Consider the following 18,250-nt stretch of genomic DNA (forward strand, 5'->3'; position numbering starts at 1 on the left):
ACAGCTCAATAGGCTTGTATTGAAAAGCAGTCCCAATTACAAAACCACTAGCTTAGAAATGAAGGACTTCAACATAAAGCTTGACACTGATTTTATTTTCCAAAGCTAATATTAATATTTAATTGCATAACCCAGGGCATCGACTGTATTTTGTAACATATATCTAGAAAAATCTTTATTTTGACTGTTAAAAATATATAGCTAGTTTTATTCAATATATATTTACTTATTAAATGCTTTGATACAGTAGTTCAACTTAAACTTCATGTCAAATAGATCACTATATATCCCAGCCTACATTATTAGGAAAAGATGAAAATATTCCAATGCAGTCAGTTATAAATACTATTATGTTCTATTATAAAGAATTTTTATTTTCTTTGGTTGGACATGTAGGGACCTTCCCATTAACACAACAGCACGTGCAGCACAGGAGTTTGCCCTGAAAGCCAGGATTTCCCCATTAAGTTACTGCCCAAACACTACTAAAGGCACAGCATTGTGGGGAGCTATACACAGACTATGCCTTTATGCAGCAACCTGCAGCTTTGGGCTCAGGCTGCTGCCTTTCCTGAGCAAAAGTTGGGCTTGATTCCTCCCTAGCGTAGTTGAATGCAAAGGGGTTCAGACTGATATGCTGACCACAGTACCAGTGAGCTGGGAGAGGATGAGAGCTCAGCCCCCTCAAGGGTCAGAAGACCCCTCCTGGTGATGGTAACTGCTGTGATGCCACAGATAAGCAGACTCCCTGGACCATGAGGCAAAACAGCTCTCTATCATTTGTCCCATATATCCCTGTGGGGTGTTTTTGCCTGCTGAGCTCCATGCTTTGTTGGGGTGGCTGTTATGCAAGCTCACCTCTTTCACTGGCACCGAGTCCTGCTCCTGCTTGTCCCTCTCCACGAGTCAGTCCCATGGCAGGGGCAGCCTTGGCTTTTCATTTCCTGCAGTAAGGTTCAGTTTCACTCCTACTGCTGAGGAACCTCTAGCTGCCAAGGCCAGAGAACCATTTCTAGTTTTAAGATCTAGTTTCTGAGTGCACTTGGTTTTCTAAAGAATACACGCTGTAGATGTATAATAGATTCTTCCCTTAAGGAGATAAGATATATAGTATTCCCTCTACATAATCTTTATTTTTGTTGTAGGTCCGTTATGTGGTGCTTCTCAAAGACACCTAGACAACACAATTAAGCAAGATGTACAATTTGGAAAATAGCTGCCAGCCACACAGGTATTGACATATAGAAGTTCTGTGCAAAATCTTTAAAATTTTTATTCTGACTCCTCTTCAGTTCATCATGGTGTTATTAATTACTATTGTCACTGATAGCATAAAGATGTAAACGCTTGTTTGTTCACAGCTTTATATACAACATCACAGAGAAGGCTGTTAGGTATGTGACACTGAAAACAAGAAAGTAAAACCAGAGGAAATGTATAGTGAATTAAAGTATGAAAAGGAAATCTATTTACATGCATTAATCTATACATTATCATATTCTGTACATTTTGTAAAAAATAATCACATTCATTTACATCATCGTTAATTATTACTGTACTCAACAGATAAAAAGTTATACAGACAAGAAAAGAGAATTTCAAAGCAATACTCATACTAATGCTCCAGGAAAGGGGAGGGGGGAAAGCTGCAGGTTGAGAAATTTACTTCAGTGCTTTGGAGAATAAAGGATTTGGGGACTTTTCAGCCACTGTTTTAGCTGACAGCGGAAATGGTCTGAACACACTGTCATCATTAGCCAGGTTAAACACAGAATCATATAAAAAAATGCTTTTTTTAAGTAGCTGACACACTGGTTTACTGATATGTGTTGATATACTCTTATAATATAGATGTCAGAAATTACAGTTTCAGTACTCTTCATTTGAGCAGAACAGTACTGCTCAATACTACCTGCTGCTATTTGGTTATGTCACGGTGTAGTACTGGCGGCCCACAGCTTATCTAGGTGCTCATGGCAATGTGAAGGAACTTTTGCTTGTAAAAGTATTTCCTGTATTACTTTGCACAGACAACAACCCTAACACACAAATTAGCTTTCTCTACAGGCTACTTTCTGGTTGTACTTTTTTATCAGACATATTTAATGTTTAATTTTCATTAAAATTGTCTAAAAAAAAAAAACAAAAAAAACCTGCAGTAATGAGTTTGGGCTTTATGCACAATCACTTTGCTGAAATGGACAAATTCAGTATCAACAGGATAAGTTTTTTAGCACTCCCAAGAACAGGAGACAAATAATGGCAATGACTCATCTCGGTCCTCATGCTTGGTGTGTGAGGTGTGTGCACTCGGCAATGACTTATTTCACACGCCGTCAGGCAGACTGCACAGTTTGCTGAGGCACTCAGCTTTCGCCTTCATCATGTTAAAGGCAGAGGGAAACCTGTCTGGGGTGTGTCAGGATGTCAAGTGCTACACAATGGGGCAAGCTGCCTCTGACTTGGCTTTAGAAGGCTTTTTAAACTGTCACTTTTTGTGGCTAGCAAGTTATTAACACTACAGTACAGTCCCAGCTTGTGCTTAAACTGGGTAGTTCCTCAGATGCTACATGCAGCACACATCACCACTTTGGTGCAGTCTGTTGGGCCCTAGTGCACTCCAGCATGGTATGCATGGAGAAGCTACTTAAACACGTCAAACACAGCATTTAATGGAAACCAGCACTGCTCTCAGTGGCCAGTAGTATTATCATTTCATGTCATTAATCAGCTCCTGGTCAGCAGCTGAAATGACTGCACAGATAACGGAATGGCCATGTCAACTCTGAGTGGGAGTGAGAAATGTGGTCAATGCTCTACGCCTTCCTGAAGGGATACACTGCAATGTTCCATCTTCTGTGAATGAAAATATCCTAAATTTGAATGAGGCACAGAAGAGAAACAGGAAAATTCATTTGAGAAAATGCTCAGAGTTGTACTTAGAGTTTTAGAGATCTGACATTTTTAGTTTCTCAGGAAATTAAGATGGTTTTTAAGTGTGATTCAAAAGATTTCACTTAAAGAAAATTTCTCATAGCCACGAGCACTTTGTTTTATTGTATGACCCATCTACAAATATAAAAAGGCAAACACCTAAAAAAAAAACTGCTGAAAGTTGATCCCAGGCAAATCAGTATCGGTCATGAGGCTGTTGGGTTTATCGTGGAGGGCAGTCAACCACAGGGACATCCCACTGAATGGACTAGGTAGGGATCTTCATTGCCTTCATGTGAGCATTTATGGGAGGATAAGTTTTGTCAATCAGCTTACATGGCTTAAAAGAGAGTATTTAGATATTTGTTGGCAACACAACTGAACAGACTCTTCTGGAGAAGAGAATTGCAGACATAGGGTGAGAAATCTTAAGTTTCTGTTCATTTCGTTTGTATTCTATTCTACTGCGCCCTAACCTACCCTCAGCTCATTTTATAGTAAATACAGAAAAAAAACCACATGATTCAGTTTATGTGCCCTAGAAGCACAGCAGAACATGGGATGAATCATCTACAACTAGCACCTACTTCTTTATGGCCAATATGGAAGGCACTTAAAACGAGTCTTTAGCTGAAGAACAGGCATTTCACTTTTGAGGGATAAATAAGGGTACATAAATTTCACCTAAATTTATCAAGCGCCTAGCTAAAATCATCATCTCTGAAGAGGAAAATGTAAGTTAACTTTATATATTTAGATTCTGATCACCATCGGCAAATAGAAAGTAATTTGTCCATGTGTCCCTCAGGCATCAGCAGCAGGTAATGTGGCAAAAATCACTCAAAATGAATGGCGTTGCCTATCTGGCTCCAAGGCAATTAAGCACAGCCACTGAGTACAGTACAAGAGAGAATCTTGTCAGCATTCTTGTTTAGTTAACATGGTGTGCTACTGGCTTTTCAGTGGGAATACAATCCAGCAGGTTTCCTGCTTTGAAGCCTTTATGACTCAGTTTGGATCCTGATGCAACCAAAGTGAGAAAGGCAGTATAGGAATGAAGAGGAGGAGAGCTAAGTCACAAGGCCACATGGGCAGAGCATACACCTGCATTGCTTCATCCTCCTCCTCCCCTGAAGCTGCTAAGACTGAATACAAACTACATTCAGGGATGGCAGAGTCAAATGTTTTCTTGCACTGTCCTTTTGGCTCTGAAGAGTCACCAGCAGGACCATTTGATTCCACAGCTATTTCAGTGCATTGTAGGGATGTGAAACATTGAACAAGTACTAGATTCGTCAAACTGATTTTCAGTTTTTGAATACATTTTAGCATACTGTGCACTTTTGTGTGAAAAGGCAGATGGAAGTCAAGTTCCACGCTGATGAAATGATGCTCAAAATTTGTATAAAGTTATTTGGATATGGGAATTTTCTGGAAGTAGAAATAAGTAAGAACAGTGCCCTCTGGGTCTTTACAGACATGAAAATGGTTGCATAAAGCACAGTGAAGGTTGCTGTCATGCAACACTGGTGAGTGCTGCCCATGGGGCAGTCTTGGGACATTCCTGTCTTTGATCTGACAGAACTATGTATCACTCCAGGGTAATTCCATTACAATACATTGTGTTTGACCAATAAATAGCTAAATTAAATCAGAACAAGAGGTGTACAGGCACTCTGATGACTGCCAACAGTATTCCCACTAATATTTCCAGGAGTGTACATGAAAGCCTGCCAAGACATGCCCTTGCCACTATTCTTCCCCTTCCCTGGCAATATTACTGACCTTGTTTTCTGCTGGCTTAATATGATCGATCATCTGAGATATCAGGGCAATTGCTGTTATGAGTCAACAACACTCATGCAAAACGTGTCATTTACAGTGGACGTGGTTAAACATAACATGAGAAATAAGCATCACTGGGTTTATTTCTTTTCAAACCGCAAATGTTCCATGTGTATTTATAAGAACTTGTCAGATCTTTTTTTTTACAAAGTGGCTGCACAGGAGGCTTGGTGTTGCTGAGAATTCCTTCCATTTATGCCTTTTATGGTCATTTTTAGGGATTGCATTTAAATTTTTTTTTTTTTTTTTTTTTTTTTTGAATCATGGCCACAACTGAATTTTAAATCAGCTCAGATAGATACAGAGTAGAATCAATCTAGGAGAACTTACATTATTTCTTAAATGGGCGTTCTAACGTTATTGCAGTATTTTTTGTTTCAGCTGCCAAGTATGTAGTTCTAGAGATATAATTCAATGAAAATATTAAATAAAAATGATATTTTCAATGGGTAACGCTCTCCAAGGCTGTTTATCTTATGATAGACTGCTCTAACAATAAAGCACCTCTTCAGAAAATTGTTTAATAAAATATCAACACAAATCTCTTTGATTTTAAACAGAAAAGTACAACTGGTGATTAGAACGGCACTACTGGCAAATGCTGATGTTTTAATCAAAACAATTACAAAAGCCTTGGACTGCAAAGGCACCAAAACATAAAAAACCATACACTTTCAAAGGGGACAACAGGATAGGAATCAAATTGTAGAAATTAGCCTTAGCAATTCATATGATTAGCTAATAAGCCTTACTTCTTTTTTTTTTCCTCTCTGTGAAAAGTTAATCTTTTCCTGGATTAGCACACTAAGCTCCCAATGTGGTTAATTATAACCTCACATTTCTTTATTTTTCATTTGTTTTCCATAATTAGGAATGAATTTCCTAATCCTTCAGGAAAGAAGTATTACCTATAAATATAGTTTAAGAATTTTTTCTGCTTCCCGTCATAACCTTTTCATCAGGTAACAAAGCAGCCTACATTAAATGGGATCCCACATATCTGTTTCACAGACAGGCTGGAGGCAAAAGGGACCTTCATAGTAAATGAGTTTTTGAATAGTTATGGCTAATACATTGCAAGATAACATAAAAACTAGTATGAATGGCACTAAAGAACAGAACAGAAAGCATCCATGGGGCAGGTGTCTTTGTTATTACCTGGTTGACTGCACAAATCAATTTCCCAAGTACCAACATATAGAAAAGCCAAGCAATAAACTGTACATTTTAAAAAATACCACATCAAGCTGCATATAACAAATGTATCCCACAGTTTTTGCACGTTTTGGGAACCTAACTGACTTATATCATGGTGGTCTCTGTCTGCATGAATGACTGAGCCCTTGAATTCCGATGGAGCTGAGAAACACTTTCTGATCCATTTCGAGAAATGGAGCTGTGCAGTCTGTAGTCTCTGCCAGCTGTCTGCTTCCAGCACAAACTCCGCCATTTTCTTTTCAGCTCTCCTTGTACCTGTGTTAAAAAGAAAATGCACAGAATGAAAACATTCTTTTTATCTGAGAAACTTTTCCACATTTACTGGCTACTAAGTGGGACTTCTGGGAACAAATTCTAACCAGTTTTCACAAAACTGAGGTGAAAACTGCACCTACAGTTGTTTGTGAAGAGAAACCCCACAGCCACTTTTAAATTCAGATTTGTATCACTTGTGTTGCCACAAGTGGCTTTTGTTAAAATAGTCACTAGTATTAATCACTTGTACTTAATGAAGTGATTAGCCTCAAATCAGTCATCTTACGAATATCAAAGACCAGAACAACAGTAGACTAGAATGTCAGTTCCCAGTGCAAGCGTCTTCTTCAGACAGATTCCTCCTGACACACACTGAATGCTATTTAACAAATATCACACCTTAAAAAGTGGCTGACGTGCTAACATCATACCCTAAATACTTACTAAATTCTGTTCCAAGTTTTGCATGACTTTCTGAGCTTGCTGCACCTCACTTGGGACAGTTCACATAACTTGTACCAGGGTCAGAATCAGATCACAGTAAGTAAAGATGCACTGCCATTTGCAAGGAATTACATTTCAAAAGGCTCTTAGCTCTTCACCCAAATACACTGATTTATCCTGCTGCACAGAAATGTGTATATTCTATAAGCAGGAATGCAAACGTTTTCTAAGACAGCTACATGTTACATAGAGTGAAATTACAGAGGTGCTTATTTATACATTTACTGAAAACAGCAATTAATAGCCTCAATACACAAACAAGACTTACCTCACTGTTCAAAAAACAATACAGGACTGCAACAATCAATCCCTAGAAACAGAAAATGCTCATTACTTGGTATGCAGCACTAATCTAAGTCAATAAAACTTGAATATAAACTTGAAAATTTACCTGAAAAGATCCCAAACACAACTCAAAAATTATTTTGTAATTGTTGGAACTGCGGTCAGGAAACAGAGCAAACACTGTGTAGTGAACTCCAAATAATGGAATAAGCAACAACGTGGATTTTGCAAGTCTCCTAGATAGATGAAGCAGAAAAAGCCATAGTTTAATGATAACCTCTTGCTTTACTAAGGAAAGAATCTAATGCAATTTCATTTAGATAAATCTTGTATTAATTGCATTTTATGAATAGTTAAAGGAGACATTTAATAAAAACTGTTTTCCTTTCAAGCTTGCTGTAAGATTATTCTCACAGTAACCTTTGTAAATTAATGTGTGCAGCTCTACTTGATCTGGCTGACCCTGTGCTCTTCCAAAATCTGATGAAGGCTCCAGGGTCCCTCTAAATCAAAAGACATTTTTTCCACTGACCTCTGGATAACAGTAGGACGTAGGACCTGTCCTGTGCTGTGCCTCTTTGACAAGTTCCCAGTTTTGTGACTCTTTACAAGTTCCCAGCCTATCTCACAAGAGGCTATCAGGCCACTCAGGGCGTTTTTTACATAGCATGAATCATAGAGTCACTCAGGTTTGAAAAGACCTTAAAGATCATCAAGGCCATCCACAGCCTAACCATACTTCCCTAACTCTAACAACCAAATCATGTCCCTGAGCACCACCATGAATTGTTGAGAATGGGGAGGAATACTGACTTCCTGCAAAACTTTACAGTTCTTGTGTAAAGGTGAATTCTATGTCCTAAATTAGTATTTTCAGGTTCATTTCTTTTAAATTGCCACCTGTAAGGATGCTCGTACAATTTCTCTGCAAAGTAGGCAAGGAAATGCAATCCAGAATAAACTCAGCTGTGATGTTTAGATCAGAAATTTCAGATTTACCCCCAAATTCACTACTATAATGATAGTATGAAATATATACCATGAGAAATTTCATTTCATGTTATAAATTACGTAGTGCAATTTATCACGAGACACTACTGAAGTTAAGAATGTCAACTTTTCATTATTAAGCAGGACAGTTTTGACAAACTGCCTCTGAAACCAGTGAAATGATGAATTGTTAATTATCCCTTATCTGTCACCCATTTCACTCCAATGACATCACTTTCATGTATTATGGAGGACCAGTCATGCATGATTATGGATGTCTGCTATCAGGTAAAATTCAAGAAGTTGTAATGTTGAGTACCATAATTCATCACTCTCTTGGTGAATCTAACTGGATTCAACAATGAAAGGAAGCTGCTGTGATTTCCCTACTTTATTACAATAGTCGATGTATTACAAGCAGTTTTATTTTTTCTGTGTCAGTCTTCAAGGCCTTCCTTCTCTCATAGTGTCCCAGAGGCTACATCTGTTTATATGGAAATAATCAGTTCTGACAGCAGAATTTCTCGAGAATAGTAAAAACCTCATACTTAAAAGTGATATCAGTAACTGTTAGCAACAGGGTTACTCTGGCAGAAGAAATTAATTTGCAACTGAAGGAGATGATGAGGGCAGCAAATTTCTGGTTTCCCAAGTGAAGTGGAAAACTGATTTTATTTCAACTTAACCTTTCCTACTGCAAAAGTAAAATGAGCATCAAAAAGGATGAAACCAGGTAAAGATGGGACACAGGAAGGGAAGAAAAATTATGATTCGAAATGGGTAGTATTTGTTTTATACTCATACTTTCACTCCATTCCTGTAGCAATATTTTGTCCAGCTGATAATACTTTCTGTTTTAGTGAAGGAAAGACACAGAAAATTCTGCACTGTATTTTAGAAAGCACATTTGCATTTTGAAAAATGAGCCTTCCAAACCTTTAATTTGATCTGGAGAAACAGTATTTCTTGAGATAGTTAACCTGCTGTTCCCATGAGTATCTGCTAAAGACTACCCAGTCCAAACTTAAGCAGGCAATCAATTGCTAAAAGCAAAGAATTCACATGGCTGAACAATGAAGGACAAGGTTGCTGTTACAGAACTAATAACATGCAGTAAACTATGGAAAATGATGGGACAGACAGGAAGGGAATGCTTTACTTTCACAAAAATGCATAAATATCACAGGGAAACAAAATGTTCTCTCATAAGAAATATGCAGATTTCCTGCCTGTATAAATATATATATGTATATATACAAATAGATTTCCTGCCATATATACTTGTGTATGTCAGTGTGCTACATAATACTGTGGTGACTGTGTAATTTCATCTAGGTTGATTTAGTTCTCTCACATATTCAGTTAATTCAATAACACAAAAACAAAAAGGAACTGAGTAGTTCTATGCAGCACATTATATTTCCTCCTAACAACTTATGGAAACAATTTCTTTCCTACTTGCTCTTAAAATATATTAAAATATTAAAACAAAAATGTTTTGTAAATGAAAAAAGAAGTTTTCAAATAGGTTGAAGCCATACATTTTGCTATTTTTATGCCGAAATGAAATACTTGTACATTAAAAGAAAAATACTATTTCTCATAATATGCATAAGCATATTCTTTCATGGAATTAACTCAAATTCAAGAGCAGCTTGTTGGTCTTTATGAAATTGTCTGTTTTTTGTTGAATTTGGTGTTCGAAAAAATTATGTTAATCTCTGCTTAAACATAATGTTACAACCTTTATTTAATTGCCTAAAATTAGGAGCTTTTGAATTAAATGTAATTATACTGTCACAGCAACCACTAGTAGCAGGTTTCAGCCCAGTAAATCTTATAGAGATTAGTTTAATTCTATATATAAAGCCTAAAATATGACTCACTTGTACTGTGACTGGTCATTCCCTCCAACATCTGGTGATCTTAACTTCTGGAGTAAGATTCTTATAATACTGATGAAAAGTATAAAATTCACCTGCAAAGAAAACAAATACAATGGTGATTTCAGACTTCTCCATTCAAGATGCAGCACCAAGAAATGCTTATCAAATCAGAGTAATCAACTCAGCAGTCAGCACTGTGTACCTCCTGCCAGAACATGTTTAGCTCTACACAGTTAAATCTATTGTTTGTCTCTTATGTCCAGTGCCCCTCTACATGGCTACTACTCTTTGTCTGGACAAGCCTTTGAATGTCCCACTTGTCAGCAATGCTCTGCATCTGAAATCTCAACTGAAGACAGTTTTTTTGGCAGGATGGGACACTGGATAGGATCCAGTGCAATCAATGATTGTCCTGAATTGTTGTTTGGATCCATGATTGGAAGCAAAAGGACAATCTAAGTCCTGCTTACAATTTTGATCCTCCCTTGCCTCTCATCTTCACATTATTTTCTGTCTGGATAGGGAGAATAGAAGATTGCTGAATGGGCAATCTGTTCACTTCCATCAAGCATGGAGAGTTACCTGTCTGCCCTGGGTACTGATGAATACATTCTGACTGAAGAAATCAGACTCTTGCAGTATAACATTTTATCCTGGTAACAGCATTCTAGAATAGAACACTAGGACTACCTCATTTCATGGAAGGAGAATGGAAGCACTTGGATAAAAAAAAGTTATCATCAGACCTTGATCAGTCTAGAACATCCAAGCCTAACACTCAGCAGGACTATGAATCTCACTCATAGTTTCTTCATTGGCTTCTGGTATCTTGCATTCCCTAGCTGTTCTGTTCCTGGATATTCTGGCGCATTAGAAAACACAGGCCTTTAATGAAGTAAACACATATTTTTCATGCATGATGAGTTTGAAGTTTGACTTGATTAATTCTGTAAAAGTAATAGGTAGCAGATCTTGCTGATCCAATCTATGGAATTAAATACCACAGTATAGCTTACAGACTGAAGGATACACATTAAGTACACATATGTGCAGTGGAGCTATTATTTGTGAACAAGGAGAAAGCCTCCACTTCCTCATATATTTGCTATCCACAAAACAGGAGAAAATAAGAAAACTATTTACATTTGCACAAAAGCAGAACCACTTCTTTTTCTTGACAGACCTCATTAATTTCTACCACAACAGAATAAACTGTCATCCTTTTGGTTCCCAAGGTATCAAATCATCTGCAAAACTACAAAAAGGTGACTCACGTTCTTGCCTGTCATACACATATCACCTTTAAGTCTGTTTTCAAATGTGTCATTTTCACTCTGTAAGCACAATCTCGGATTAATGAAAAACATGCATTCTTGTTTGGGGTTTGTAACATTCCTTGATGCTGCTGAGTTTGTAAACCCAGTCAGAGGGAACAAAGTGTCCTCTGCAGGTCCCTGCCAGCCTTAACCATTTTGAGATTCTACAAAAATGCTTTGAGTGTGATGTCTTTATACAGGATATAATTTGTACACTGCTGAATGAAAATCTAAGAACAGTAAAATGAGAATATAATATGATTGCAGACGAACTGTAAGACAGAAACAACTGATGCCTCTTTACTGGAGTAACAGCAAGATGTTGCTGATACCCTTTGTTACTGGCTGACTTGCTGTCAGTTTTTGAGTCTACACACATTGCCTGAGCGATCATTTAAACTGCCTTCATGTTACTTCTTTCTGCTATTTAGTTTGCTACACTAGTTGCCATATGAGATAACATGATGAATGATTTTCATCTGCTTTGTAGTTAAAAGAAGTACAGCTTCCAGATGAAAAGTGCTCTTTCTCGAACAAAAGGAGTTCACTACAGTGAAAGTATGAAGAAGGCAGTTGTGGAAGCAATTTGCCAAATGTGTGGTACTTCAAATTATCTGTCTGGAATAGGAATCACTAATTAAACAACTCTGAAATGTGTACAGCATCAAGTATGGCAACCTGCCAGTTAACTTTTTTAAAGCCAAAATTGTCAGGAGGCGATGCCAGAGAAGGCTTCTGACATAATGCATTAATTGCAGCTATTCCCACTTAGGGAAGTGACTTCAGAACTTGCTTTCACAAAGCTATTTAGTTCTGGATAATGAGAATATAGATACTATAACCTCTGACCAGTGAAATGTGTTTGGATGTAGCACAGAAATCAATGGAAAACAGTGAAGATTTTCAGTATCATCTGTCATCTGTGCTTTTCCTCCATGCTATCATGTAAGACAATCAATAACAGTTTTGAACTCTGGTGTTTTACTATCCTTTATTTTACCAAAATCCAGCTTCTTTCAGAATCTTCCTGTACCCATCTCACTAATTACACGTCTTTGTCCTTCCTAACGCTGAAATCGTTTGTTACTGCTGATCATCCTTTTAATCATTCTAAGTTTTACAGTCCTCAAGAACAGACTGAAGACTCTGTGTGAGTATGATGCAGGAAATCATACCTTCAATTCAGAAATGCCACAACTTTCACAACCCCTTTTCAAAGGATTTGTAGTGATCTACTTTCACTGATGAATGGCAGGCAGCCCTGAACTCATTATTCAAAGACTTGTGGCTTCAGTTTTACTTTTTCTTGAAGGTAAATGGAAATACGTATGTATGTACACTGAAAATGCTTTTCCGTGAATGCAGTATTTTTATGCATCAGTGACCAATTTTACATGGCATTTCATTAGCTACTTTTACTCCATGCATGCACTCTGTACTTGAATGGCGTTCTAGATGCCACAGTGGCTGTGATGACTGTGGGCTGATGCTCCAACAGTATGTGTTACTTATCTGTCAAGAAAGGGTGAGTATCACTGCCTTGAATAGCTGCCTGAACTTCTGAAATCTCCTTTCACAGCTCCTCAAATGCAAAATGAACAAACTGCTAGAGAATCATCTAATTAGAGCATGGAGGAAGTGGTTTTACACAAAGAAGAATCACTTGGTCATCTTTAGTTGCTCTCATCCCTAAAACATGCTGCCTCAGACAAGAGACATCTCTAGAAGGTAACAGTGGATTCCAAATGTGCACGCCTGGCAAGCCAGAAAAGATCAACAAAATGCCTCTATATGGCTTACAGTCCCACTTATCATGCAAGCAACTGAACCAGTAAAAAATGAGCATGGCTGTTCCTTTGCCTTCATGATTCTGGTCCATATGTTACAAAAAATTGGACTTTTCTCACTAACCAACCAATACTCCATTTTCTTACCTCCCAATACATTTCCTACTCTATGCTAAGATTCAGCTGGAATTCAAGTCTGCCAGTGAACACCTAGGTAACTTTCATCTCCTCACCTAGGACTTCTTTGGAGAAGTACTGCTATCTGGCACATGAAGTCTCAGCTCAGACAGCTGTTTAAACAGAATCTCAATAGGCTCCATAGGACCTCCACAGGCTTTTTCATGTTTCTGGAAATACCAAGTGGTTTTGCTTTCATTTTTCAGTGTATTTTGTTTACTCTGGACCATCTCCCATTCTCCTGCTCACCTGAGGTACATATTCTTCCTGTTGTAGCCCTGTTGCACATCTATTTCTTTGTATACTAGAAGATTTTTTGGAGCCCTTGCTTCATCTCATTCCACACTACGCTGCTTACTCTTTAAACACTACAGAAATGATAGCAAGTTTTCTCAAAATGATTTTCAGCAGGCACAAACTGAAAGGAAAGCCCAAATGTCAATTCTGGGCTAATTTAGGCTTTTGGGATTTTGTATAATCTAACAATGACCTACCTTCTCTGACTAAAATTTTAAAACTAAAGCACGTGTATCTGAAAGGAATTAATTTTCCCTGTGACTATTTTCAGAAATTGACATAAACAATAAATTATAATGCACAAATTTAATTACACAGTCATCACAATGAACAGGAATTTCATTATGCTACTCCAGTAATTCTAATGAGCTCCACATAAAGCCCCACGAAGCATTCTCAAACAGTATTCTTTTGCATTAGGCTACCAATTAAAGAAAGATATACACAGCTATATTTTTTTATGGCTGCAATAATATTAGATTCTCAGTTGCAGAGCTATCTATTTACAAGCAAAATCAAATCTTCAATTCATTGAAAAGCATAATTAGATTTTTGCTTCCCCCAGGCTCATAAGGAGGAGGGATGTTAAAGCAAGAACGAAACACAAATAAAAGCAACTATTCATTTAATAGGAGACAGATAAATTTTGAAGGCAACAAATCTTAATGTGCTCAGTATCTTATTTTATGTCTTTGACCGTGAATTTCTTCTCATTAAAACAGAATTCTTGCTTGTCTGTAACTAGCAGCAAAGAATAATGGCTACATGCACTGCACAGTGCTGAACTGATATATAATTCATGCTTTAAAGTTTACTTACTATAATAGAAATTAAAATTGGTATTCGTATAACCCACCAAGGACCACCATGCTCATTTGTATCCCAGCAACTATAAAAAAAAGAGGGAAAATTGTGTTGACACTAATACCATCTGGCAAGCAAGATCTATGAAGAGAAGTGTTTGCTATATGCAAGTCCAAGAACATTAAAATCACAAATCCTAGAATTTGGAATTTAATCTTTTTCTGCTTTTTATTTTTGTTTCTCTGTTTTCAATACAAACATTCAAATGAGCTTTAATACTAGGCACCAGACCATAACATTAGAAGTTGTGGAAGATGATGACCTTTAGGAAAACCACGTTAAGTTTCACTTTGTGACAGGATACTTTTGCAGCAGGCACTCAACAACAGCCTCTAGGTAGCAGGAAGATCTAACACAACTGACAGCTACAATTTAAATGTCATCATTTCCCTGTGGGATATTTAGGTTATGGATGGCTAGAACTGGCTTAGGAAAATATGAGACTGAACCTGAAACTTTGTCTGAAAAACTGAAAAATTAATTTCCATTGTCAGCTCAGCAATTCTGGTATAAATACTCTGAGCATGAACACTCTGAAAGAGTAATTTTAAGCAACAGTAATACCCTACAAAGTTCCTCTGACATAGTAATGATGAAGGAGAAAGGAGCTACCCTTCAGTTTACAAGTTGGAGGTCTTGCAAAGAAAGCAGAATTTATGTGCAATATGATTTTTCAGTTTAAAAGCAGTACTGAACAAAAAATATCAGCCAGATCCATGAAAGTGGAGTGCGATAACTGTTTGCCTCAGGTAACGGCTTTAAGTTGTGGCAGGGGAGGTTCAGGTTGGAAAAATTTCTTCTCAGAAGTGGTGAAGTATTGGAACAAGCTGCCCAACGAGGTGGTGGAGTCACTGTCCCTGGAGATTTTCCAGAAAAAGGTGGATGTCACATTGAGTGACACGGTTTAGTAGTAGGTGATGGGTTGATGGTTGGACTAGATGATCTTAGTGGTCTTTCCAACCTTAACGAGTCTATGATTCTTTGAAATTAGGATGCCCAGTACTGCATGGCAGCACACAATCCAAGGACCCCCACTGCTACTTTAAGTATTGTTCTGACCTTTGAATCAGACAGCTCTACACGCAGGTCTCAAAGGGTAACATCAATTATAACCTCTCTCTAACCACTCTTGCACTTTGCATTTCAAAGTAAACTGGCAGCATAAGCTGTGTTCTGAAGAGCTTCTGAACATCTAAATCTTTACTGAAATTTTGTCTCCTTCAGAAAAGCAAACTACTTTTGTATGAAAACCACCACATACAAAACATGACTAGTAGTGGCACAGCTGTAGGCTCTAAGCTTTTCTCCCCAGCATACTTACCCAGTGTCCTCTAAAATAATCCGTGTCACTGTCCATGTAATAATGAATATGGTAGGAATTCCTGAAATTGAAGCAAAGAGAACAATCATCAGAAAGTTAGTTCAGACTAGTAGTAACCATTTATTTCCCAAATATTCAGCATATGCTAAACAGTTTAGTAAGGGTGTGAGACCCATCTGATGAGCTAGGAGGGAAGCTCACGTGTTACAAAGTCTGCAGAAAAGTGGTTACATTTCTTACATAGTTTTAATTGCTAATACACAAAGCACAAGCCTTTCTTATGTGTCTTTCAAGCCGTCTGAGGGACCTGTAGGGACACAGATACAACTTAAGCATTCCCAGTGTATTTGCAAGGACTACAATATAAAAATGAAGAGTAAGTCATTTCATAAGGATCCAACTCCATACACTGGCTTATTGTAACTTCCAAGCAATACCTAATGTTTTATGATCACTTACTAGTGGAAGTCCATACCTTACTGCACTTTCAGTAATTTACAGGAACACGTGTAGTTAGAAACAGATGGAAAATACTATTGGGCTTTTGAAAAATGCACGTAGAATAGCACAGTCTGTGGCTGTGCAGCTATATTTTCTCTCTCCTCCCAAATATAGGACAGACCCACATCATCCTCTTCCTTGAGCAACTCCTGGCATTGTCAGGAGTGCAGACTGGCAGAGGTCAGAGCCAACTAATAAGTTAGCACTGAGGGTTCTGAGGGATGAGCGTGTGGGCTCTGTGCTTATTCCCCCCACCATGCCAAAATGGCTGCACCTATGCTGATGAGCTGATGAGGGGACCTAAAATTCCCAAGGAGTCATGCCCATGCATCAGTCAACAGAAACTGTATCATTTCATCATTTCATGTGAGATACTGAACCTAATACACAGATTAAAATATATTATTTAATTGGAAGGCGTTTGCGTTCTTACCCCATCCAATCAGCAGATAGACTGTGAAGTGTCTGTTGGGGGAGAATATTAACACAAGGAGGATGTGGAGGTAAAGTCCTTCAACCAATAGCCAGTAAAAGTTCGCCATAACACCGTACTGGAAAAACACTAGAATAGCTTTGCAGCCCACCTGAAATGTGAGAACAGGAGTCAGAGTTGTTGCAGGAAAGATGCTGTGTTATTCTGTTATTACGTGTTACGCATTTTAACTCTCTCCAGGAGAAGCATCTTGTGTATGTTACTCCCAGATTGAGTAGATTTTTTTTGCCTGTATCATAATCATAGCAAATGCACTCAGAAATTTTGAAAATATCGTAATATAAATTCTGTAAAAGAAGGTGGTTATCAATAAATGCATACATTTTCAATAGTAAATGAATGGCTATTAGATTAAGTGATTGTCTACTAGGTGGCTAATAAATATATTCAAATTTCATCTGTCTTCCTAACACAGTAAAAAGTAATAATGAAATTGCTTTATGAGTTTTTAAAGGCTAAACTGGAAATGGAGTGAAAATTATAACTTCATATGCTGAATCTTCTAAGCAGAAATAGAGGAAAAAGCTGAATGATTTGTAAAAAATGTTTTCCATTTAGAAAATGTTATGGTTTCTTAATCAAAAAGACACATAAAATGAAGTCGCAAAATACTACAGTCTCTGTGCTAATCTTCAGAATTAATTTTCAGAGCTCTGCTCTGCTGATGTTTCACAGTGCTAGCTGCTGCTACTTCAGCCTTTCTCAGCAGGAATCTGGGATGTGTGAGCTGAACATCAAAACATTCCTGCTGAGACTGAGCTGAGAAATGTGATGATATGGCGAATGTAACAGACTAAACAAAATGGACTAAACAAAGCTTACAGCTTCTGTCTGCTTTACTTTTTTCCCTTCTCTTTGTACGTCCACAGCTTTTGTTAAAATTCCAAGTACATGACATACCTAGGCAGGTAATTTACTTATTTATTGGTTGATACCTCTGTCTACACAAGTGTCTGTTATGTGACATACCCTAAGTTAACCTAGACTCCAGGTGCTGGTCCAGAACTTTTTAGTATCCATCAGCCCTACATGGTGTCCTGGATAACTCACTGCATCTTGAGTAACACTGCCTGCCTGTATACATTCAGAAATCTAAATAGAAGCACAAAGTCTTGAATTAATTTCACTTAACTCTTGATATAAGAGTAAGGTTTTTGATGTAAGACAAACACCTATTTGATACTTCTACAGCTCATGAAGAGAGACAGGCATATCCAGAGAAAAGTCTTTGAACAGATGAGATAAGCTGCCCAGTCAGAAAGACAGAAGCCTTGAGAAACAGCTTAGTTCAGTGATCTTGTTTGGTAGAATCAATCTTACCTCTGGACTTTGTATCCATGGAAAGATCATAAACTGCAGATCAGTAATGGGTTAGAACATTTAACATGGAAAACATTACATATTTCAAAATGCAAGCTAAAATTTGCTTTGATGTTTATGGCTGCTCACAACCAAATTAGCAATCAATGTCTAAAAATTTTCTCTCCTTAAAATGCCAATCCATATTTACCTGTGTAATTGTGTTCTTGACTTACGTACCAGAAACTTACAACAAAATACTTTCCCTTCTTCCTGCA

At 37.6% G+C, this 18,250-nt stretch overlaps 1 protein-coding gene across 2 annotated transcripts in view; it reads right to left on the reverse strand.

Annotated features, from left to right (window-relative positions):
- Positions 1-4,837: 4,837 nt before the first annotated feature.
- The window catches only part of VIPR2 (vasoactive intestinal peptide receptor 2), a 47,208-nt gene continuing 33,795 nt past the window's right edge, over positions 4,838-18,250 (reverse strand). Inside the window, exons 7-13 of one of the 2 annotated variants that reach the window (XM_052694419.1) lie at positions 16,614-16,764; positions 15,680-15,740; positions 14,314-14,383; positions 9,918-10,009; positions 7,148-7,277; positions 7,025-7,066; positions 4,838-6,252 (exon numbers count right to left, since the gene is read on the reverse strand). In XM_052694419.1, coding sequence (XP_052550379.1) covers positions 6,082-6,252; positions 7,025-7,066; positions 7,148-7,277; positions 9,918-10,009; positions 14,314-14,383; positions 15,680-15,740; positions 16,614-16,764 — 717 coding nt within the window. In that variant the 3' untranslated portion in view covers positions 4,838-6,081. The remainder of the gene's footprint in view (positions 6,253-7,024; positions 7,067-7,147; positions 7,278-9,917; positions 10,010-14,313; positions 14,384-15,679; positions 15,741-16,613; positions 16,765-18,250) is intronic. The other variant, XM_052694420.1, reaches the window with a different exon arrangement.

The sequence above is a fragment of the Tympanuchus pallidicinctus genome, unplaced genomic scaffold, assembly GCF_026119805.1.
Source record: "Tympanuchus pallidicinctus isolate F22 unplaced genomic scaffold, pur_lepc_1.0 scaffold3, whole genome shotgun sequence".
In the NCBI taxonomy this organism is placed as follows: domain Eukaryota; kingdom Metazoa; phylum Chordata; class Aves; order Galliformes; family Phasianidae; genus Tympanuchus; species Tympanuchus pallidicinctus.